At 37.8% G+C, this 25,420-nt stretch overlaps 2 protein-coding genes across 5 annotated transcripts; one reads left to right on the plus strand and one right to left on the minus strand.

Annotated features, from left to right (window-relative positions):
• Nucleotides 1-369: 369 nt before the first annotated feature.
• On the plus strand, nucleotides 370-5,587 carry LOC103719827 (manganese-dependent ADP-ribose/CDP-alcohol diphosphatase-like protein). Of its 2 annotated transcripts, none has more exons than XM_008809245.6 (2): nucleotides 370-473; nucleotides 4,398-5,587. In XM_008809245.6, the coding sequence occupies exon 2, from the start codon at nucleotides 4,444-4,446 to the stop codon at nucleotides 5,404-5,406; it is 963 nt and encodes a 320-aa protein (XP_008807467.3). In that variant the 5' UTR covers nucleotides 370-473; nucleotides 4,398-4,443; the 3' UTR covers nucleotides 5,407-5,587. The 2 variants fall into 2 exon arrangements, with proteins under 2 accessions (XP_008807467.3, XP_088570431.1); XM_088714305.2 differs by having other exon boundaries at nucleotides 420-473; nucleotides 4,382-5,587.
• Nucleotides 5,588-7,263: 1,676 nt separating this feature from the next.
• Nucleotides 7,264-20,445, minus strand: LOC103719826 (eukaryotic translation initiation factor 4B2-like). Of its 3 annotated transcripts, none has more exons than XM_039131425.2 (4): nucleotides 20,278-20,445; nucleotides 18,968-20,188; nucleotides 8,235-8,669; nucleotides 7,264-7,584 (listed from the first exon to the last, which is right to left on the minus strand). In XM_039131425.2, the coding sequence occupies exons 2-4, from the start codon at nucleotides 20,164-20,166 to the stop codon at nucleotides 7,560-7,562; spliced, it is 1,659 nt and encodes a 552-aa protein (XP_038987353.2). In that variant the 5' UTR covers nucleotides 20,167-20,188; nucleotides 20,278-20,445; the 3' UTR covers nucleotides 7,264-7,559. The 3 variants fall into 3 exon arrangements, with proteins under 3 accessions (XP_038987353.2, XP_088570430.1, XP_088570429.1); XM_088714304.2 differs by lacking the exon at nucleotides 7,264-7,584 and adding an exon at nucleotides 7,772-7,944 and having other exon boundaries at nucleotides 20,278-20,417; XM_088714303.1 differs by lacking the exon at nucleotides 7,264-7,584 and adding an exon at nucleotides 7,772-7,944 and having other exon boundaries at nucleotides 18,968-20,317.
• Between the last annotated feature and the right edge of the window lie 4,975 nt (nucleotides 20,446-25,420).

Here is a 25,420-nt window from a genome sequence, read left to right on the forward strand (position 1 = left end):
ACCCACATTTAAGCAAAAAACGATTAAAAAATATTGATCAAACTGAAATACCATATATTTAAGATATCAGATTTTATCCGTTTATTTTAAATTTAAATTTCTATGTATATCTTCTTATCAGGAGACGTTAGCCGAGATAAAAGTCTTGGATTAAAGATTGAGTTGCCAAGCCTCCTGATTAGACGCGCCGGACAAAATATTCCTTTTTGTTTTTTTTTTTTACCGTGTATTCTCGGCAATATATGGACGGCCATGATCAAGAAGCTGTTGATGGGGAGAGGATCTGGACAATCGTGCGGTCTAAAATTTTCGACACGGAGAGGCGAGTCACGAAACGCGTCCGGTGTTTTGGGACGTTTGAAACGGCAACAACGAACTGCCTTGTTAAAAAAGGGTTGAAACGGCGGAAGAAAGCAGGAGCGGGGAGGAGAATTAGAAGACCATCACCCACCTCCTCCCTCGCGCCTTCGCCTGTGAGTAGATCTATCCACCCGTCTCGCCTTTTTTTTTTAAATTTCCTTTTCCTTCTAATTGATTCCAGTTCCTTATGAAGAAATATAATCTTTTTTCTCGTTTGATCTGTTAACATTGCACGAGAATAATTGGTGTTATTATGGTCTGATGGAACTGGTTATTGCCGAAATTTTATATTCTTTGGAGATTTTTTGTTTTTATGCTTTAAGATTGTAGTTATTATCGCTGTTGTTTGAAGAAAATTTGAAAGTATTTGATTCATAGCTGACTGTTGTGGATTTAATCCATTATTTGAGGCTGTTGATGGTGTAGAATTGCTTCTGTTTATATTATATGTTATGCTTTTCTATAATTTAGTACTTATAATAGGAAAAATATTTTGGGGCCCAACCTTGGTTTCAAAGTTAAGCTCCATTGCTATGTGTCCTGTGGGGATTGTTGCTCGTACCGCAATCCCACTGTGTATTGTACCAACCCTATGGATTGCCCCAATTCCCTTATGCCATGTGTTCATGGAGGTTTCTTCGGTACCGTGGTTGAGTCGCATAGCATTGCTCTTACACCAATTCATGATGCTAGCGCTTCTTCACCTTCCATGGATTTAGGAAGTTACCCTCTTTCCTTTCCTCAGTGGTGCGCGCAGAAAGGCTCTTCCTTGTTGCTTAGTAAGGATTTCAGTGGACAAACTCTATTATTGATGCATCTTTATAGTTTTCTTCAACGCAATGCAACAGCTTTTTCTTTCTGTTTTCTTCTTTGTTTTTAAAGCATTCACATCTCAAAGACTTATGTTTGGACATTCTTTTTGCTTGACATTTGATTCAAATAGCATTGCCGACCTTACTACATTTTGCTGTGATTTTCTGTCAATTCTCGAGTTTCAAAGGCACCAATTCAGTTTATCCACGGTGATTTTTAATTATTTTACAGACATCTTCGATAATCTTTTTAATCATTCATGCCATATTCCAGGGGAGGAATGATTAGTCTCGGCTTTCTTTTTGCCAACAATATTAGGGGCTCTGAACTTCCATTCATCCTCACTGACATTTGCATTTTTGTATACTGTATCTTAAGCAGTACATGAAAATAGTAAATGTTGGATGGTCAAATTGGATCTCTATCTGGTTTCAGATTCCGTAACATATTAGATTCAGAAACTCAGATCCATGTTGAATTAGAATAATTTGACTGATTGAGAGCTTTTGATTATTAACCGATCTTCTCTGGCTCTTACCTTTTTTCTGTTGCTAGTTCAGATTTAAATTGGCTGTGAACCTCCAGCGCTGTTATCTTGAGTTGAATGATGAATCGGATTCAGCATTTTTTTAATAGTCTGTACTGGGCCTAGCTTGTGGTCCACTAGGTCTGACTGGAATCATACTCTTTTTTCCAATTCGATTTGGTTGTTACAACACAGACACTGCCAAACATCAAACAAAAAGAACCAGGTGACTTTACTGGAATTGCTAGCTGATTGGCATGATTTAAGGTCTAAAAAATAAAAGGGAAAAGAAAAAATTTAGTCATCTGGAGTGATAGATAAAACCGGCGTCATATGCGTACAGTTTGGTTGCAAGATATTCTGTGGATACTAATTGTTGTTATAAGCTTTTCCCAAATTAAAGCATTCGTATATTACAACATGTGGATTAACCTTGTTGTTCCGCTTTTGTCACATGAATCATGGGGCTCCTTTCCTTACCAAAAATAGGAAAAAAGAAAATTTCTTCTTATTCTCAGTTTCATTTCCTATCAGAGTTTATCTGCTTTCCAAGTTCATGGTAGTTCTTATGATCACTGGAGAAGGCTCATGAAATGAGAATCATGAAGTGAGAAAAAAATAATTCTAAATGTAGTACCTGCAGAACTTTAAAAAGGTTTCTCTCAACTTTCTTTTTGAATCATCTAAAGGACTAGTGCACTATATGCACCATCCAACTTTAAGGGGAGCATTAAGATCCAGTAAATGATTTGATCATGATCTGATTAACTTGCATATTTGTTTCATGAGTTGGGACTCTTTTGTAGATGCATGTGATTTCTGAGTATCTTTAAGATAGTGAGATGGACTATAAACAATTGTTTAATGAGTAATTAATAATTTTCAGCATCTGTGACTATGGTGATTTTCTTTGCATTACTTGAGCTGCAAGTATCGATCATTGAGCTATTAGTGCAAATACTCTAAATAAATAATAGCAAAACTCATAACTCATAACTCATAATCCCATTTTTCTGTCTAGTACTTGGTGAGGCAACTAATTTTGGAAAGTCATTGGGATGGTGTCCTCTCCAGGGTGGGGTGCTCCACCATAGAAAGATTTTTTTTTTTTTTTAAAGGAAGACTTCATTCCTTTTCTATGATGAAGTCATGTATGTATTCTTCTTGTCATACTTGTCTTTAATTATAGAATCATTATGTTTATCTCTTAAATGGATTGTTCTGTGTCTGATGTTCATAATGCTGGTCACATGCTGTTGGAAGCTTTATTCTTAATTCTTGATAAAGATTTTGCAAATATAAATTTTGGTAGATTAAATATTTGCTAATCAGATGATTGGCACCAGATTTAATTTTATACCAGTCATGGCATTTTGAGGTCAGAAATGAACTCTGTATTTATAATTATACTATACTTCTCCATTTCTTTTCCATTTTTTCTGTTCATAAATGTAGAGTGATGCAAAGAGAGCAATTGTAAATTTCTAGGCATTGTTTTCTGCTTGGGACCTTTTAAATGCTATGTCATCAGTGATCCACATATTACCAACGTTTGTGTCCAGTGCTTAGTTTTAAGTCAGATAACATCATAAAATGAATGTAGCATTAGGGTAATCAGTTGTTTGGTTTCCAAAACTTAGGCCAGCAATCTGCCAGTTCTGGGCTGGTTTGTGTTTATAGTGATTTTGTCTTTCAATTCTGACAAACAAAGTGTCCATGTTGACTGTGATTTGGCTAAAGCCTGCTCTTAATCATTGTCTTTAACTATTGTCGAACTCATCTTACACTTGAAATACATTCATTGAGGCATGAAGACCACACCCAAGATCATAGCCACAAAGTAAGGATTCAGGATTACTGTGCCAAGCAAAAGAACATTTTTATTAATTAGTCAGTAATTTAGACAAATGCTAGAGATAAAAGAAAGCAGATATGTCTTAGATTCTATTTGGGACATCTTAGGAAATAGAAAAAATCCAAAAATATCTGAAAATGTTCAAATTATTAAGAATTGACAAAAAATGCTAAATCTAAAGGCACTTGAGATGAGGGCGAGCCTTGGTTCAATAGGAAGGTTGCTCCCTTGTGACGTGGAGGTCATGTGTTTGAATCATGGAAACGGCCAGTCTGCACATGGGGTTAAGGCTACATTCATCTGACTCTTCCTAGACCTTACAATAGCAAGAGCCTCGTGCACTAGGCTGCCCTTTTAAAATTTAAACATCTCTATGGTAATTTCATCAAGTTGGAACATAATGATCATTATATGAAGGTGTTTGAATAATTTGAAGAAATTTGTGGCTAGGCTTAAGATAATCTCTCTCTCTCTCTCTCTCTCTCTCTCTCTCTCTCTCTCAACATTTTGAATGTGAATACAACTTGCTTTGTCTACTTTTAACAGAACTTACCTCAACTTAGGATCCCTTATACATCTGCTTGTTCATCTTTTACCATGTTTCTGAAGTGAGTGGCAGACCCTGTAACTAATACAAGTTTTCTTTTGCTCTACTAATACTTTTTGATCAAAGAAAAATATAACGTAATGTAGTTTTAAATTTATGAAAGAGGCCCTCACCTTATGTCTCTGTGTTGTAGTACATAAGTTATCAGTCATTTTGAGAAATCTCTTTAGTAGTTATGATCCTTTTAATTCAGCTCTGATACGTGATTAATTTTCTCAAGATTAACATACATGCAGGAACATTGACAAAGTGCGTAATCTGCTGGCAAACCAGTTACATATAATGACTACTGCAAATGGATTAGTAAATGGCCATGCGAAGGAGCCAATTTTCTCTTTTGGGGTTATATCTGATGTCCAGTATGCTGATATTCCTGATGGCCGCTCATTCAGGGGTGTCCCCAGATACTACCGGCACAGCTTTCAGGTACTGCAAAGGGCAGTCAACAGCTGGAATGATCTCAGGAAGCTCAGATTTTCAGTCAACTTTGGGGACATTGTCGATGGGTTCTGTCCCAAAGATGAGTCCCAAACAATGGTAGAGAAACTCATTACGGAATTTGAGAAATTTGATGGTCCCGTCTATCACATGATCGGCAACCATTGCCTTTACAACCTCCCTCGTAAAAAATTAGTCGCATTGCTTAAGATGCCTTCTGTCAGTGGCCATGCATACTATGACTTCTCCCCAACTCCTGAGTACCGGTTTATTGTTCTAGATGCCTATGACTTTAGTGCCCTTGGTTGGCCACAGGATCATCCAATCTCAATTGCAGCAAGGAAGTTTTTGGAGGAGAAGAATCCAAATGCTGATAAAAACAGCCCAAATGGCATGGTTGGCCTTGATAGAAGATTTTTGATGTTCAACGGGGCTGTCGGGAAGGAACAATTAGATTGGCTCGATAGCATCCTCCGAGATTCCACCAAGTGCAAGCAGAAGGTAATCATATGTTGCCACGTTCCTCTAGATCCTAAAGCAGCATCCTCAGAGGCACTTCTTTGGAACTATGAAGAAGTAATGGATGTGATACACCGGTATAAATGTGTGAAAGCTTGCTTTGCTGGTCATGATCATAAAGGTGGGTACTCGGTTGATCCTCATGGCATTCATCACCGTGTCCTTGAGGCTGCTCTGGAGTGTCCTCCTGGTTCAAATGCATTTGGCTACATAGATGTCTATCATGACAGGATATCACTTATAGGTACTGATCGAATGATGAGCACTGAGATGTTCTTCAGTTCTTAAGGAATCAGCTTTTTTCTTTTGAGTGAGGGAATCGGTATAATATTGAATACTGTACTCCCTATGTTATTGCTTAAGTGGCGGGCAGAATCTGATTAGAAAACTGTAGTGTTTTTCATGATCTGCAAATGACAATGTAGAACTTGGTGACCAAGAGACCTAATAGATTTTTTACTTTTCCAAAGTGCGGCTATGTTTCTTTTTTCTCATGATTACATCACCTCGCTTTTTTAATCGATCTTGATGCCCCTCGGTCCATGTTTTTCGTCTCTTCACTCCCATCATTTTGGAAAACAGGTCCCTGTCTTGCGATATATCTTTCTAGAGAAGATTATGGTCAGGCTGTGTTTAGCTTAAAAGTGAAAAATGGCACCCCTTTTACAATCGAAGGGTAATACGTTCAGCTTTTTATCATTGGCTTGTGAACAATTGGGCTTAAATATGAGAACTGGGTAGTCTGCCCTACATTTTGTAAGACATTCTTCAATTTGCGTCTGTCATTCTTGTAAGCAAAATAGTATTCCTCCCAACGCTCATTTTTGTTAAGTTAGTTGGGGTTATGTGAATTTTGATGTAACATCTTACTACTTCAAAATCTCAGACATCGTATGTCCAGAAGAAAAACACACACACTCTCTCTCTCTCTCTCTGTACGCGCGTATGCGTCTCTGCGCTCAATCACCTGTACTAGTGGAAGAGCGTTTTATGCTATGTTCCATTGCATCAAGTACAAATAAACCTAATTTCAAACCCAAGGGAATTCCCTAGATTTTGAGGAGTTCTATACTTTTTATTTTTTAATTTAATTTAGTCGTTAGTTTTCCATTGATCCTGAATAAAGATGAAGATATGCAGATACATGGGACCCTTTTTTTTTTTTTTCTCAACGAAGGAATAAGCAAAGAAATATTTCTAAACACAATAGATTTCTAGTTTAGGTGTGAGGCTTGTACATCATTCAAAGGAATGACTGTTGGTGCCCTTCGCTTATCAGGGCGTCATTGCAAGTAACTTCCCCAGGGCTAGCCCCCAACTTGTGATGGTGATAGCCAAATTGACCATGTGAGTTCGATGTACATACTTATAATAATTTCGAATCTAATCTTTTCTTGAAGCTATTGTATCAGCCTGATATGATGGCTAATTAATTAATGCATATGCAAATCATGAAATGACTGTTACTGTAAGCACAGCCACATGCACCTCTCCCAACCTTCATCGAAAGCCTTCGATTTCATTGGGGACCGTTGTCAAGCTCATTGCCAAAGAACTTTGAGGGGCTCCCCTCGTAATGTTTTAGGTTAGTCAGAAGCATTTATAAGATCATCCCTTAAAATATTGTCATGCATCGCTATTGAATGGCCTAAGCATGCTTAAGGTGGCAAGCCTAGAGAACATGGATCGTGCATTCCAATCCGCAGCAGACCTGAAGAATTTTCCTAGTTGGATATTAAAATTGACAAGCATCGACGTAGCACCCTGGAATATCTGCTACCTTCCATGCAGTTCAGGAGGCCATACGCTGTGCTGCTTGACTTTGAAAAGAATCCAATAGCCAGTTGACATTAATTTCTCTATTTCCATACTTGCATTCAAGTTCTGGACAAAGAACGATTGATTTAAACAAAACAAAAAAAGGCCTTGAGAAATTAAAAAAAGAAAACAAAAGAAAAAAAGAAAAACCCTGGTTTTTCCTCCTTTGTGCCATGTCATTTTTGCTGACCGAATAGATTTCTTCAATTGACCGACTTGGATGCAGACCACTGGAGGCCGAGTTGATAAAAAGCAGAACTAGCGCACAGATAAGCTCAAGAGTAGCACTTAAAAAGGCTATTATGATGAAACAGGACAAGCAGAAAGTCGACAGAAAATATTCTAGTAAATTAAAACATAGTTTTAGAGTACCAGGGTAAATTTAGGTTCCAGCTGAAAACATAACCTGCCTACTTGCCTTGACATGGAAAAATTAAATCTTACACCGCATCAAGGCAGCAATAAATAATGTGACGAAAATGTTATCATCATTTTCCATGATTTATCGCCACTTTTTTCCGGTGCAACAAAAATGAACATGCCTTAAGGGAAAAAGGAAACAAGTTATTATTATGTTTTTTGGTGTTAAAAGAACAAACTCAATGGATTCACACCAGCAGCATTCACCATCTCTCCCTAGACTTTGACCTGCAAACAAGATAGAGTGCATAAGTAAATATTTGCAAAATAAGATAGAGTGCATAAGTAAATATTTACCAGCAGAACAACTATTCATTTCAAGATTCGATTATCCAAGCAGAGAAAATTGTGAGCAGCAAATCATGCCCACTTTAAATCACATGTACCGGACTATTTAATCAATAGACTACCTCCCACCCGCATTTGAAAAGGGGAAAATTCTGTCCACACAATGGCATTTCCATATGTCAGCAGACTAGAATTTAAAGGACACCTTACCGCACGTCTAATTGCATTCTTAAAAATTCTCTCTGAATCGCAAATGGAACTGCTCAACTGTATGAACAAAAAAATTTTAATGCATGAATTCTGCAAGGGACCAATAAGAAAACCAAAAAAACAGTGATTTAGCTATAATATCACCAAAAAGCTTTTAAGTAAAATCTCCAAACCAGCTTTTCATTTTCCCTGGTCATGCCAAATGATGTTACAAACTTGAATGGTATTCCCTGGGTTAAAAATAAAATTGTGCAAGAGCACTAGCTGACCATACTTTTACTTCTTGTGGTTAATTGACTACAAAAGCAACCTATGTTGAGAGAGAGCGAAAATATAGTAGCAATACAAGTCTATGACAAAGTTAGTCGCAAAAAATATACCTGTCCATATTTCTGTTGTCAAAAAAGCTTCTTTCCCTGCCTCCCTGATATCCTCTTCTATCATCAACAGGCCTGGACCAGATGTCTCCCATGCCACCACGAGATCGAGGTCTATCCACAAAGTCGATGCTTCTTGAATCCTCAGATAAACCAGACTGAGATGGTGGCCTAGTAGAGGATGTATCGCTCCTGCCTGCTCCAGAGCTAGGCCTAATGATGCTGGTGGCTCTTTGACCAAACCTAACCTTGTCATCCAGCTGACGTATAAGCAGCTCCAGGTCCCTCTCTTTGTTAAGTATCTGTTCATGTAGACCAGCTAACTCTTCAACAGATAACTGCGCAGACTTGCCATTCTGATTTTCCTCAGTTTCTTTAGTCAGCGCCTTCAGATGACTGATCTCTTCTTTCAGCATCTTCTCTTCATCTGTCTCAGGTCTGAACAATTCGATATCATAAAATATATTAGACATGTGGTGATAAAGCAGCATTATCCAGATACACATGGGGACCACATTCAGTCATAAATCTGGTAACGCTGAATAATTGCGAAAAAATTTAAACAATTGAATATATAGGAAATCTCTTTATGGTTTAAGGACTGTTTAGAAAAGAATATCCCATAAATAAATCAAACCTTTTATATACAAGAACTAAACATATGAACCCTGATCACCACAAGAATTGCATATCAAAAGTATTATGTAAACTCTTAAAAATCATATTCCCTTAAGTTTTCAGCTATTTTGATCTAAATGGTCAAAAAAATCTTAAAAATGCCTTAGTGGTGAATCAAGAACTAATACTAGTCATCATTATACAGGACTAGTCGAATGATCTATCCTTGTTCTCAAGTGAGATGAAAATATGGCTGTGTAGACTTCATTTTTGAGCCGCAATAAAGAGGCAGCCAGCAACCAGCATGGAGAAGAAAAAAGACCAAACGAGAGAGAAAAGCAAGGAGAAAACAAGACAAAAATAAGACATGAAACATAAGCAAAAGGGAAAAAGGAAAAAAATTAAAAAAGAGGTCAGCTGTCGCCCCTCTTCTACTCACATTCATATCTTGAAGGCAAAAATTTAGCACGAGTCAAGATAGCTTTGGTCCTCTTAATGTTTAATAGTAGGGAAATTAGGATGTAATGAAAAATTGCAAGTTATCTAAGTGCTGAATAAAAACTTCATTTCATTTTCCTTATTTCCTCTAGCAAATTTATCTTCAATTTTGGCTGTGATTATATCCAACGAAGGGCTTTGATCTTTGCCACATGAATATGAGATATGCTTTCCCTTACCAATTTCCATTTGAGAATCTGAAAGAAAATAAGGTTCGCATATCAAAGTTAGACACAAAATTTGAAATCTAGTTTAGAATTCTGTGGGCAACTGAAATAAATCTGCATCAGACTGGCACCAGCCCTAAGGTCCAGCATCATTAGTAGAAGGTCAGCAACATCTGCATCATGATAAATGCCAATCAGAATGACAAGATTCAATCATATGGTGCTCAGTCAAAACACGTAGATAAGTGGCGACCTCACCTAACATCAAGTTTTGATCTAGAATTTGACTACTCCAAAAAATCTAACAGCAAAGGTAGACTTAGAATTCCATCTTCTACATTATTTTAGATGAGAAGCCTCGAAGTGACCTTTATGGTTGGATGAACAAGCTATCCCTATCTATGCAGGTTAGGACAGTAATATGTTAATTTTCTGAACCATGAAAGTTATTTTGCTGATCTATGAGTGCACAGACAACATATGACAATATTACTGAATCTTGACTCGTGGACAGTCAGGTGCTTATTTTCCTGCTTGCAGGCAGCATTATCTAGAGTTTTTACACCCAGGAAAGCATATCAATGATTTTAGTTATTCAAATGCGAAGTCAGAGATTTGCTTTCCACCCAAGACAAAGTAAATCACGATTGATTGTAAACTTCAAACACATGATAGAGATGTGCTTACCAGTAATGTAAAGCATCATTACAAGATTATATACAAAGAATGGCAGCATGGAATGTTAAAGGAAGCCTTACCAAGTAAATGCAGCAAATGTAGAAATTATGAGCCAAACAGTAGTCACGCAGGTTTATCACCCAAGAACTTTTAAAATAGGACGAAAAACTGATGAAAAGAAAAGATTAACTGGCAACAACATAAAGTAACTAACATGATGCATAATGTGTGCAAAAAGAACATGCATACAAGATGCAACAAACAAAAACTACAATGATAAGATCAAAAAGAAATGATAAAAGAATATATGAGTGTTATTCATTTAGAAGACATGATATTTTGTTAAATTTCACAATCATTGAATCAAGTTTTCAGGAATAAGACCAAGAATGCTTTGGTTACTGAAGATCATGAAGAATCAGGTCTCTTAATAATTCAGAAACAAGCTACGGGCATGAATTTGAATCCATAGGTAGTCGGAAGCAATCAAACAAGTCTAAGCACGCACATAGATCAAGTGAACCAGATCAGCCAAGATGCAGCCACTCCAATTTTCTTAAGATCTGTAGGTCAAATGCAGGCCACTAAAGCTTAACCAACTCTAGAAAATGGGACTGGGTCTGGGTATTTTTACTCCTGTTTTTTGCCTGACTTGAACCTGATTTTTTTCAAAGAACTTGAGTTGGACAGATAAGGCTCCCAATATCTAAAACAGGATAGATTTAGGTCATACGGGACTCATCCTGATCCAATCCATTTGCAAACCTAAATAGCATATTAAGGGACAATGCTAGCCCACATGTGCCATGGCTGGCAAGAGGAGACATTATACAGCTAGTGCATGAACCAATAATAAGGCAGCATGCAGACCACTGGGAAGAGATTGCCATGAAACACTAAATTTCATTTCATAATGAAGCTAATCAAGGTTAGCAAGAAACTTTGATAAAGGCAAACTCAGATCATTTCAATAAAGTTCACGACTTACATAGTTTCTAGATTAATTGTTCAAAGATTTCCATCCCTGATGGAAGATACTGCATGAAATTAACTTGACTATAAATTACTTGTCAAATATTAAAACAAGATTTAAAAAACCCAAACTAGGAAATACATGTGGAATGGGATAATAATAAGCAGGTGTCAAGACTGTCAGAAATTAAAATGACCCAGACAAATATCAATGACTAAGGACATTTCGATAAAGGTCATGACTCACATAATTTCTAGATTAATTGTTGAAACAAATTATAGCACATCCATGATGTAAGATACTGTATAAAATTAACTGGAGCATTAAATACCTGTCAAATAATATAAGTAAGATTAAAATACCACAACTAGGAAGTACATGTGGAAGGGGATAACAAGCAGGTGTCAAGAGCAATCGTCAAGTTACAATAATATGAATTTGAAGAAATTTCCACATAACCTAATGTTTTCTCTTTGATTTTTGCACTGTCAACAATTACACCAAGACAAATACAGAAAGCTTTCTTATTTGGAGTACCATAGTTTATACCAAAAATCTTAAGAGCAGAAGACAAGAACAAGGAAGCCAACATAGGATCCAAACCTAAAATAACATAAAGGTACCTCCACTAGCAGTAACAAGCTCACTTGGTTCAATCAGACTGAGGTATACACACACTGAAGAGCAGAATCACAATATTGGCCCAAATGGTGAAATGGATCAAATATGTGACAGAAGCACAAGTGCACAGATTGGATATTACAAGTTATGAGAATTTAAATTTTAATATTACAATTTAATTGGTCGAGAAAAGATAACACGGAGATTCCATAGGATTTTTTTAAAAAAGGAAAAAAGATAAGAAAAAAATAAAAAGAAAAAAGATGTTGTGAACTACTTTGAAGCTTTGTTCCACCATAAAGACAAATTATTTACAATAGTACACAAACATTAATATTCTGTTACAATACCTCCACTTCTTAAACAAATAAATTAATATCCAAAACCTACCTTTTCTAAGGAACTTCTGCAATTTAAAACCCGGAAGAAGCTTACTAATTGACCAGGACTGCATTTAAAAAAAAAAAAAGAACTATTGTGGTGGCAGCTTGGACATGGATAGAGTATCCCTTTCTCAAGACTGGACTCATTTCTTCATAACATGCCTGGAATTAGGCCAGGCCCTAGTCCAGCCTAAAATAATCTTTCAGGAGCCCAGCTCCAATATCACTTGACTTAGACATAGAAGAAGCATGCAATGAGGAGGGTAAGGCAATATTATTATTTGGTAAAGTATTGACAAAATCAGTATGTCAAAATTATATAGCATACAAAAATCCTCGCTAGTTTATTATATTAAATTTATCTGAAATCTAAATTATGTGGAATATGCAAAAGACTGACCTGCATAAAGGATTGTTGCTTAATACATCCAAATTTGTTGTCAGCAATCATGAATAAGAAACTGAATTGCTTCGCATATAAAAGGTAACTAGCAAAACAAGCGGCTAGTAAAATCACATATGATACCTTTGTCGGTACCATCATGCCAGGTGAAAGTATAAATTTTATAAGGCGGAGAAAAAAATGATCCAAGCTCCCAAGTTGACCTAGAACTGTTACAGTTCCCATTATTCACCCTAGGGTCATATTTCTCAATTCACCCAATGCATAAGCAGTGCCACTTATATAAAAGCATTAGCATTGTATACATAAAATCTACTATGTTGTCGAATAATAAGAAAAATACAGGAAGAAAAGAAATAATTAACAATAAACTAGGAAACCAAACAATCCATATAGCGAAGGTAGACAGACACTCAAAGGGAAAGCAAAAAGCAGGAACAAAACTTTATATGGACAATCCAGCTATAAGTCATTGGGAACTGTGATTATTTTTCCAGCTCCTACAGAACAAAGGCTTAGCAACTTAGTAAGGGTACAAGTACAAATGCCCCATTAAATGAGCTGATGGCATAATTCTGATTAGAAAGGCCCCAGTAATGAGCTGATCACATAATTCTGATTAGAAAGGTAATAGGCGGAACATCTTCAAACATAATTCTCATATCAAGATGAAAGTTACTTTCCTAACATCTTCACTTTATCTTTGTAAGTTCTGATTAAATCAAACATATTTTTTTTCTAAAACAATAATGATATTAATTATGGTTCATTCATAATTACGAAGAAAGAAGCTTTTTACAGCAAAAAAAAAAGAGAATAAAAGGTAAAATACATTTTTTTCATACTGCAAAGTATTTAGGAACAGCTCCTTCATAAATTACCAACTCAATCATATAACATAATGATGTAGGTACTGTCTCTTAAGCAGTTCTCTATCTATCAATAAGAGCATAAGTTAGTTCAGGTGTTTAGCATAAGTTAGTTCAGGAGTTTGGAAGTAGACCCATCAGATGACTGTTACAAAATACAAGCAGTTCACCATTTCACCATTCGGCCTGCTTCATTTCTCTCTCTCTTAAGTAGATCACATCAAAATATCTACCCACCCCCATAAAGCAATCGGCTAACAATTAAGATCAAGATAATCAGAAAGTAGTTAGATCCCTTAAAACCAACTTAGAACTCACTGAAATCACAGAATCGGAGAACTTTATTTTGAGAAATTTTTATAATCTGTATCAACCTCATTCATTCCACAGGATAGCTAAACCTATTTGCCAATCTAAAATTCAGATGGGGGAAAGTCAAGGAAACCAATTTCACATCCCTATGCTGTTCGTTCTCATACTCCAACTCAGTCTATCTAATAGAACCAGTTCTTCAGACTAACCTTGTATACAACTCTTCTTTTTTCTTCTTTGGTGCATCAATTAAACTCACCTTAAATGTCTAGGTCGCAAGGCCCTAATATCCACCAAAATGATCCACATCAATGTCACCATATCAACTCAGGCTTCATCATGATTCATGCACAACAATGAACATGACCCCTTTAATAAGTTCTCCAAGAATGAAAAAGAATCTTCTTAGCTTTTTTCTTCAAGGTAATCCTGGTCTCCCTACCAATCCCTCTCTGTGTCAGTTAGTTCACAAATACACATGATGTCAGTTAACAAAAGCAAGCACCTAATCTGCTTTTAAGTTAGCACCAAAGCAATCAATATATTCCGATTCCAAATAGTTGACACAAGCCTGGATGGTAATGATTCCAATGAGATCAGTATATTGCTAGGTTGCCTCATCAATTCATGCTTTTCCAAGCTCACAACATCCTTGACCAAATCAAACCTCTCATAAGTTGCTTCCACTATCTCCCTAGAGGACCTACTAAGTAGTTCCCCATCAAGTGCTAAAATTATTTATCCTGCCGCTCCAAAACACCCAACCACTATATAACAGATAATAACAGATAGATCGTGCGATCCTTTCTTCCCATCCAATTTGAGATAACCAAAATGTAGTTAATTATGTTTTAAATGACATGTGCCTTGAACCTGAAAACAATCTCTGTTCTATGTAGTTAGTACTGCTGGGTTGTTTTGAGGACTAAGAACGAGACCATTCTCTAGCAAATACAGTAGGAGATCCCTTAAACCAACCTCTCTAATTCACACAACATAAAATTTTTAAGAGGGAAGGATATGATAAGTAGGGGCCCAGAGCCAAAACAGAGAAAAAAAGGAGAGTAAAAGGAGATTGTGAACTAGAAGTTCAACCAATAGATGTGTGACCCCTTTGACTTAAAACAGAGAATAGCTCATTCAATACCATCTTTCTCTCTTTTAATACACGAAGCTCCTGCACCTGAGAAACTAGGGACCTCAATAATATAGACTAAGTTACATGGGTTGTTTTGAGAGGGTGATACTTAAAAATAAGCTCCATTTCAACAGAAGGGCACACAGAAATTGAATAAGGATCAACATATTTCTTCATTAGTGTTTCACCATTCCCGCTTCGTGCTTTCAACATGTGATCCTCCTAGAGATAACAGTTAAGTCTCCCAGAAGATTTAGTCTCCTACAGGTTGGTTTTGTTACAATATCTTGGCTTTGTCTGTAAAAAGGCTAATAATTGATTTCTTCTCCCTTAGATGTACTATAAATGTTGGCCCTCGTGATTGAAGGTACAGGTGTATAATGACGTGGTTTTGCCTTGTGCAAAGATTCTAAGCTTACACTAAGCGAAGGGGTGATGCAATTACTGGAACCACCAGAAAGTAAACTAGTCGCCCAAGAAAAAAACCAACAAAGAATCACAAAAGCCATTGTGATTGCATCATAGAGCAGCTTCCTATCTCAAATCCTCCTATTATCCACGAACTGACAATCATAATCTCTTTCAGGCCCACCATCTTGCACAAAGTCAAGATACCATGTTCACAAAACTTTCACTATCAACAGTAAGCGTAATTGCATCCACAATATAAAGTTCATGGGCAAAAATTATGTTGCACTTGCATCCAGAGACATCTTGCGATGCAGACTAGGTCAACAGCCAAATAAAATCTCTGCAACTGAACATCTATTCAAATGATCAGATTTTACATCTTAGTTGTTTTCTTTACCCTCTTCTTGCTTCTCCAACATTAGTCACATGTGATGTAGCTCAAACAATGGCAAGAAGTTCTAGTTCTCCAAAACAAGGATAAGTGGGTCATGTTGTCCTAATTGCATCTTACAAAGCCTTAGATCACTGTCATACTTTCATAATTGCAAAAACAGGTATTTTTGGTGTATAATTACACTCACATTCCACTTGATTTCTTTAAGACGCCAAATTATTTTCCTAAATAGCCCAAGAATGAAGCCCAACCATAACACCCTAAATGGAAGTCCTTACACTAGCTCACTACTTCGTTTCACATCACAACAATGCTTGTACTTGGCTAGCTCAATACTTCGTTTCACATCACAACAATGCTTGTACTTGGCTAATTCTCGAAACATACATGTATCTATCATTCATTGTCTAGAAACATGCAATTGTACCTTCTAAATAACAATTGCTGGCAATCTTTTTCGACAAATCTACCAATTAATATTGCTCAGTTTTGACCCTCTTCTCCGTTCCTCATTTACCTATTGAATGCAGCCACACCAAGGTTTTAGGACTTGGTTTTGGTTTCAGTTTCAGCCCCTAGGCTAGAGTTTCTATTTCAACAATTTCAGCAGTTCTGATAGTTTAGCTCCAAGTTTTAAAGTTTTTGTCAAAAAAGTCAGAAAAATCCAAAAATAAAGAAAATAGAAAAAATAAAAGAATTCAAGACAAGTTATTTCACATCATTTAATTGTGTTTTAAGTTACCTAGGATTATAATTTATGTCATTCAGATAGTTTCAGACTGAAATTAAAATATTTTGAAGCTTAAAAGTTTCAATTTCTTACATATTGCAGGGTGGGTCATGCAAATAATAATCATCATCATCATCATCCCATGTAGTTACCAAATACTATTGCAGGGTAAGCAAATGCATGGAGATGAAGAATAATAATAAGATAGCTCACCACCAACCCATGTAGTATGAAATGTTATATTAATTTGTGTAAAAATAAAAAAAATTGTATTAGTTATTTAGAATAATCTTTGTAAAGTACTACAATAAGGACTATTTTAGAGGCCTTTCTTTGTCAAGGATTATTTTATCGTGTATCTCTTTTTTAACTCGAGATAAAAAAGGAAAATGCAACGAAGATTGGTACACATACAACCTAAGGACTTAAATAAATAAAGAAATGACTAAAATATGACAGTAAACAGAAAAACAAATATCTAAAAAAGCAACCATGACTAGTTTCAGTCAATTTCAGCTGAAACGACCAATCCTTTGAAACTAAACTGAAATCCACAATTGGGAGTTGGTTCTAGCTTGGTCTCAACCAAAACTTAAAACCTCGAACAACATTAATATGTTATCACCTCCTCTAGCATTTATGTAGGTAAATAGTTTTCTTCCATCAATTGATATCTAGAAGATACCTAAAGTAGAAAGCCAATCCCATAAAGTACAAAAAGATCAAAGTACCATCACTTGTGATTCTTGAGAATGTTGAAATTTCAAATTTTATCCCAAGTTCATGGAGCAGTAGGTGTCCCTGGGGCCAAATGGACTCATGGGAAGCCCTTAACTTCATGGAAATCACTTGCAAGAATATAATTTCAAAGGGAACTTGTTCTGCAAATAGTCAAGTTAGCCCATGATTTGACACAACAAGAAATCGGCTCAACCCCAATCCAAATCAAAATCCTAACCCATACTGAATATGCTGTCAAAATCATGATTGAGACACAAACCATATAAAGGGTTAAATCAGGTCAGAATGTGGACTGAGTCACAACCCTAAGATTTTTCTGATTTGTTCCAAAAAAAAATTGAAGTATAGAACAAATGTGAAAATTGAAAGAAAAATGTGTAAATTATGAAGAAAATGAATGAAGAATGAAGAAACACATATAAGTAGTCTAGTCTCTAGCATCAGAATCCCATACGTAGCATGTCAAATGAAACAATCATCATATCCAGTTATCTGAGAAACTTTTGTACAGCCTATAAATTCAATCATCCTTTTATTTAGGATATTTTACTAAATGAAAGTAGGCTTTAACAAATGGTTGTATAAATATGAAAACTATATCTCTTGAGCTTAGCTTAGATTCCATATAACTCCCAAGAAAAAAAAATTGTTTCTTTACTTTCTACAAGTCAAAAAACTAAAACGATCTTGCTAATTTTATGTACTTGAGCTTATTAGAGACAAATAAGTAATTTTAAAACCATATGATCCAATAGATTACATCAAATAAAATTCCACATGATTTAGTAATGTACATAACATGATCAAGTAATTCAAGAGATTGTATGATGCACAAGACAGATCTAGAACTTCCAACTCTAATTGATCTGATCGTTTAGGGCCATTTTAATCAAGACCACACGAACCGGTTAAGGATTGGAAAATTTCAACAACAACAACGAGTGAGGAAAATCAGTTTGTAGTCCCTACCTAGTCTAAACATTTCTCAAGTCTGATCTGGGTCACATGGTGCATTGATGACAAAACCGACTTAATACAAAGCCCTTACAACCCTACGCTCCAAACTCTTTCCTTTCGAGCATAAATCCTTTGTGCTCTCTCCCTAATCATTGGCAACCACCCCCTATAGGGGCCATATCGATCATTCTTGGTTCTGCAGTGACTGGTGCTAGGGGAGCTCAAATATGTGCTAGCGTCCAAGTAACAGCTAGGGGAATCATATTGGCACCAGTAAGGCTGGTGATGGGGTCTTTAGGGAGGAGGATGGGATGGGGGGGTGGAGACTTCGAAGGACATGGGTAACAAAGGCTGCAGAGGCTGTTGTTGAAGGATGGGTTTCAAAAGGGAGAGAATGCTAAGGAAGCATACCATTCCAAAGGGATGGGCAAGTAAATGGTTAGGAATAGCTTCCTCTCCACTGAACCCTTGGGTTGGTAATGCATAAGCGGGCAGCTCAGGTGCCATTCTTAAACAACCAAAATTATGAAAAACTAAAAAGTTTCATAAGAAGCTCTTTATTGAAGAGAAGTGGCACTATATGTGGAAGACAAATAATGATAAAAACAATCAATTCGACATTTCCAAGATGCTGACTTTATAACACGAGCAATATGTATCAGCTAGAGAACTAATATGATGCTTTGAATTACAAAGATGCATGATGACCTGAGATTACTGCATTTAGAAACAAGCAGCCAGAAAAGAAAATCTAGCAACTGCTGGATTAATTAAAAGGAAAACATAAAGATCCACACTGGAAAGAGAGTTGAGCTTGTTAAGATAGACATAGCGAGTCTAAACCTGTCAACGCTGCGATGCTCCAGCTCCATATCAATCTTCCTCCAATCTTTGCCACGTTCCTGCAACAGAACCTCTCGGGGCTTGGCATCACCAAAAGGGTTCACCTTTGGCCGAGGTTTGGGGGCTCCATCTACTGCTGCCTGCGAACCTGGGCTCCCAGGCCTGCTTGATTGTGCACTAGAAGGCCTGCTAGAGTGTGAACTAGTCGGCCTGCTTGTCTTCTTGGAGTCGTCAGAATCTATCTTCCTCCAATCTACTCCTTTTTCTGCCAAAATCTCCTCCCTTGGCCGGGCAGCACCAAACGGGCTGGGACGAGTTCTCACAGGCTCGCTCGGTGCTCCCACATTTCCCTTCGGTGGATCCAAGATGATTTTTGGCCTCTCCCCATTGTTTGACTGGGGTCCTCCATCTGCCCTTCCCCACCGATCCGAATCGGTTGGAGAACGGGAATCCCTGAAGCCCGTTCCGAAGCTGGGGTACCTGGAAGGGAGAGGCTTCTTGCCAGCAGCCCAGTTATCCACTTCGTCAGCCCTAGATGAGCCTCCGCCACCAAGCGAGCTATATCGATCGGAGCGCCCAGAATCCATCGGTGCAGGGGCAAAGGATTTCTTCCCAGCAGCCCAGTTATCGACCTCGTCCGCCCTTGACGGCTGCTCCAAATCGGAAACCCTAGCTGGGGGTCCCCTTCGCGGCTCCTCATCAAAACCACCGTAAGACCTCCTGCCGCCGCCAGCGCCGCCCCAAGAACCATCACCATCGTCGGACCTGCGGCCGGGGAACCCCCCACGGGCGCCGCCGCCGAGGCCGCCGCCGTAGTTCCGGAACCCACCACCGAGGCGGCCGTACTCAAGCTCCTCCTGGGAGCGCTCCCGGGGGCCCGTGGGGAGGCGGAGCATCTCGTCAGGGGTGAGTCCCCGGGGCTCGAACAGAGATTCGCCGCGGCGGCCGCCGCCGCCGCCGCCGCCATAGGTGGTGGCGAACTGACCGAGGGGGACGGCAACGGGCTTCTTCTTCTTGGGCTTGGTGGCTGCGGCCTCCTTGAGGCTGGGGAAGCTCTGGGCAGGCTCGCCGGCGAGGACAGTTGCTGCAGCCATGGCGGGGGAGGAAGAGGTCGCCTCGGCCGCCGCCCGCTCGCTCTCCTCCGCCTCCGCGCGCTCAGATTCGAGCGCCCAGGCGCCGACACCCCAGGCCTTGGACATTCTCCTTCCTTCGGGATTGGATCTGAGAGAAGCCGACGATATTAGGGTTAGGGTTCGGGTTGTGGCGAGAAGAAGAGAGAGAGAGAGAGAGAGAGAGAGAGAGAAAGAAACCTAGGTCTCCTTAGGGGAGCCGAAGCAAAGCTATCGTGCGCCTGTGAAAGAGGGGAGCGCTCTTGCTCTCTTTTCCTTCGAAGGAAACGAATCGCATCAAACGGCAGATTCTTCCTCCCTCGGTCCCTCCCCTCGAGATATTACGAGAGAGAGAGAGAGAGAGAGAATAATAAAAAATAAAGAAGAAAGAGAATAATAAAAAATAAAGAAAAGGAAAGGCCCTCGTTTTGAGATTGATATTAATTTTAATATTTCGATATTTTTATTCCTGCTTTTTTTTTGCCAAAGATAAGATCTTGGGGGTGGAGATATCAGAAACCTATTTAGGAAAATAATGGGTTTTTTTCATATTTTGGGCGAGCCAGCACTACACGATGACGACCATCGACGTGGCAGACACTTGTGCGAGAAGCAACCGAGTCTTTATTTGGACACGCGTCGGATTGTGAGAATGAAAGCAACCTCTTTTCTGTTTGATGTGAAGCAACTGATCGGAGAGTTGGAAGCCGAAGAGGACTTGGATTTAGGATCACGTCACCACCGGTAAGGTTCTTTTATCTTTTGCCGTCTGCGCACTTCACCTCCAAGTCCCCGATGGCTCACGGGCGGCGAAGCTTGATTGTTAACCCGTTTAACTTATCGTAGATTGTGCTAAATTATCTTTCTAATAAATAATCAGATTGTGGATATATATTTTTGATATATTTAATAAATATGTTGGATCTGGATTGAATGATTTTTGATCAATTATGTATCTGACCGTTTTATATCTTATCCGACTCACCTGATTGCCACTCTTATTGGCTATTTTTGTCGAGTAAGGAAAGAAAAGATACCGCCTCTTGGAAAATTGCTGATCATATTGTTAATCCTAATATGCAATTTATTGTTGTTCAAAACCTGACCTAACGGGTGGAAGAGCTGATGGCCGAGCTGCTATGCCCAGTAGGGCTATTGGAGCATCGTACGATACTAGAGTTGCTATACAACTACAGAGAATGATCGGAGGATCGCTGAAACATATCTAGCTAGAGATCTTTCAATACTTAAGACATGCAGAGTTTTGAGAAGGAACATATAAAATTAAATAGAAATAGAAGTACGAGAGTATGCTATTCAGAATTTTCATCATACATGAAAGGTTCCTATGCCTTGTATTTATAGAGGAGAGGGTGTGAATCTATGTATTTAAGATTGTACAATTCGCGAATGAGCGGTTGAACTATTTTCATATCTATTGTTTAGAATGGTTGGATATTCATTTTTAGGTGAGTGATAATCGGACGCTTTTCTTATCTGCTGATTTAATCGATTACGATATTAATTTTTGGATGCATTGAGATAGCGTCGAGCTGTAACCGAGCCATATCACGATTTACTATTAGATATGTGTCGTCTAGTTAACAGGCTGAACTGTTAGGCGAGATTTCAGAAATGGTGAATCCGAGCCATATCGCAATTTAATGTTGTAGCGGCTCTCTAATGTGATATTTATTAGGACAATTATTTTTTTTATTATTGTTTAAGCATTGGACTGTCACATGATTAATCTCCTATCAAGTTTAATGGTGCATTTATGTTGCTGAATTTTAAGATGGCTGTGAGCATATTTGAAGCGCCTAGTGGGCTTAAACAATATCAACTTTTGTTTGTGGTTGCACCTACTATGGCAACCAGTTTAATAGTGCATTTAGAAATACTCTTTGTTCTCTTCACAATGAAGTGGTCAGGATAGAACAGTTTGGTTTATGCATGTAGCCAAACTATCTCATATCATCATCAAAATATCATTTAAAACTCTCGGTGGGAAGGTCAACGACATTCTAAACAAACATAATAATAACAATAAGATGATGGAATAATTAACCTTAATGAATTATAAATCATACCTTATCTCGCTAAATCCATCTTGAACTCTGAAATGCGTGCAGATCCGCGATCGCGATCAACCGAATCGAAAACAACTCTGATCTGAACAGAGATCAGCGAGAGATCTTCTGGAGAGAGAGAGAGCTCTTAATGCGTGTATTAGAGAAGGGGTCTAACAGGCTATTTATAGCCCTCTACAGGGACCAAACGCTGCAGATGGTTACACCCGTGAAGAGCCACCCCCCATCAAGCTAACCCTTCACTGCTGTGAAATTACCTCAATGCCCTTGTGATTATCAGGATTTATAAGTGACACTTGTCAAGATGTGGGTTCTAATTAAACGGAATCAAAGTTTAATTAAACGAGATCCAACATAAGAGGCATTCTTCTAAGAGTTTCGTATCACTAAGTATGCTTCTCTTTGTATCTTGACCTCACATTCATTGTAAACGGATAGCTAAAATCTAACCTTGTCATGACAGTAACTGGAGGTATTGGTTAAAAGAATACAAAAAACTTAAATTTATGCAATGTTAGAGGTTGGTTCATTTGGTCACTGTTTCTTCTCCCACACCCTACAAAGCCGGTTCTCTCTATCTTCTTTCTTGTTGCTTACAGTATTCTCCCTTTATGGACTTCATGAATTGTGTCTAAAATTGTGATGTTCCACTTGCTTTGGATTGTTGAGGCCTTGAAATTTTGTAAGGCAGACAGATGTAGAGGTGGAAATGAGCCAAGTAGTAGGTTGCTGAACTTGAGCTCTGTATATAAAGAGATAATTGAGCTTTGGTCGAGCTCGAGCCGAACTTGAAAGTGCATTCAAACTTGGCTTGTTTTTTTATGTGAATTGAGCTTGAACGATTTCTTTGTTGAGCCAGCTTCTCTTGTGTGTGTGAGAGAGAGAATTAGGAAGTTTTTGCTCATTTTTGTGAGCCCAAAATATTCTTAACTTCTCTCTTTTAAGAGCCAAATATTTCTTTTTAAAGTAAAAATCAAGTTTGGCTTGTTTCTACTCCAAACTAAGCTCGAAGAAGCCTAATATTGATCTGAGTTGGAGCTATTCATGAGCAATTTGCTTGCGTCCCTATAAGTGCTTTTTTTTTTTGGGAAAAAAAGGTGCTCCAAACAAAAATAAAAAAAGAAAAAATAAAAAGGTGCCAAGGGCAAAGTTTAGACTCTTTGTGTTGCAGAGACATTTGCATAAACCATTTTTGCGCTTGAGTCCAGTAAAAATCTTACATAAAACATAATCCAATCCCATGATTGCGAAATATCGAAAATTAGTGATGCAAGTTAGCATATGTCACAAATATAAACCAAGTTACTAGTTTGATCTCATTTTAACATTTAGGACTCATTTGGTTCGCGGACAAAGAAGAGGAGAAAGTGTGGTCAACAGAACAATAAAAAAAAACATCTCGTTTGATAGGGGTTTTCAAAAGAAAGATGTGAAAAAGTAGCATTCCCATGAGAAAGAAAAATTTCCATATTTCATAGAAAAAAACCTATAGAGGACATAGAAAAGCTATTTTTCCATAGGTTGGAAACTAGAGTCTTTTTTTTTTTCAAAAGTACCCTTAAGCCATCAAAACTCATGGGTAAGATCTTTTTCTTTATTAAGGGTATCATAGCTATTTAATACAACTTTTCTGAGAAAGTAGATGCTCAACCAAACATAAGCCGCTCTGAAACGTGCCACGTTTTCATAATCAATCAAACACGACAAAACTATTTTCCCATGCATCATATTTTCAGAAATCATCTCTGCAAAAAAAGCATTTCAGTGAGAAAAAAATTCTTCCCACAAACGAAACGAGTCCTTTAAAAACTCACATGATTTTGCTGTGGTTAATAAATAAATAGAGATAAAATGATTGAATTTGCTTTATAAAACTCAAACCAATGCAAGACGAACTAGAAATGGACCTGATCAAACCCGTGAGATGAATGATGCAGATCTAGCTCTCAATCCTTGACCCAAGTGCAATTTGGCTGATTTATGCTATGTGGATTCTTAGCCATACTTAATCTATGTGCAGTTAAACTTAACCAGATGGACAAGGCTTTGGTTCAAGACAACCATCCTTGAAAACTCTGCTTCAAGAAACTTACTTATGAAAATGCCCAATTTGTTTGCCTTTGTAAACCAATTATGACACCTGCTTGTATATGTCTTATGCCCAACTGTTGACCAGTGAGCCATTTATTTAGGTGTCAAGGAATGAATTAATACAATGGATTCAAAAATGAACCAAAATACATCAATAGTAAAAGATTATCCTGGAGTAAATTAACAATGGTAAAGAGAGGTGAAACCCAAATGGTAGATCAGACATTCATGCACCTGTATATACAAAGGGAAAAAACTCTATTTAAAAATCCAATATAATTGGGCTGGATTTCCTACTTGATCGATAGATTGTGTAACTTATTTGGGTACGACCTATGTTAATCCAACATCCATTGAGCCCGAATTCACAAATCTTTTTTTTCCTTTTTCTGTAGGCCAACAAGCCCACAATTGGGATATAGGCTAGGACATGGGAAGGTCCTTAGAAGATTACGAGCTAGGAGGGCAAACAAGCCCGATTCCTATAGGATTCCTGCATGAATATCCAAACAGGCCCTCCTAAGTCTTCAACAAAAGAATTGATATCATTATGTCCGTAACTACAATTCCCATCTTGTTTTTATTTATATTGCTTTGGTCAAGTTATTTAATGAGTTATCATAAGAATAATTAGTACTAATCACCAAGATTTGAACCCTAAACCTCTCCAAAATGGGGAGAGATGCCAACTAGCTGAGCTAAGACTGGTTTCTATGCACCAATTTGCATTCTTTTTTCAATGGCAACTAGTTTACATTCTATACTACTCAGAAATCATGGTAAAGGAAAACTAATAACATTTTAAGTTACTGATGTATTAACCTAGTTTTGGAAAGGGAGAATTAATGGTCCATGCCAAATCCTGACGCTAATCACTGAATCATATCACAAAATTGCATCATGGGTTCATCGATTCAGACGATTCGAGCATGACAGAATTTGTGTACAGAAAATCAACACCAGCTCCAGCATCAGCACCTGCATGCACCTCCTCCAGTAAAGGCACAGGAGACAGCTTCTCTTTGGAAGAACAAGTTCTTTGGTTTTGGTTCATCGCATTCTTTACATCACCTGCTGACCATTGAAATCTAAAACATGTAGAGATACAAAAGTTGAGCTTTTGACATCTAAATTGGCAAAGCCCATAGCAGAGGTAATTCATG

Source organism: Phoenix dactylifera, chromosome 18 (genome assembly GCF_051530095.1).
Source record: "Phoenix dactylifera cultivar Ajwa chromosome 18, Ajwa_hap1_PhDact_Kaust_v1.1, whole genome shotgun sequence".
In the NCBI taxonomy this organism is placed as follows: Eukaryota; Viridiplantae; Streptophyta; class Magnoliopsida; order Arecales; family Arecaceae; genus Phoenix; species Phoenix dactylifera.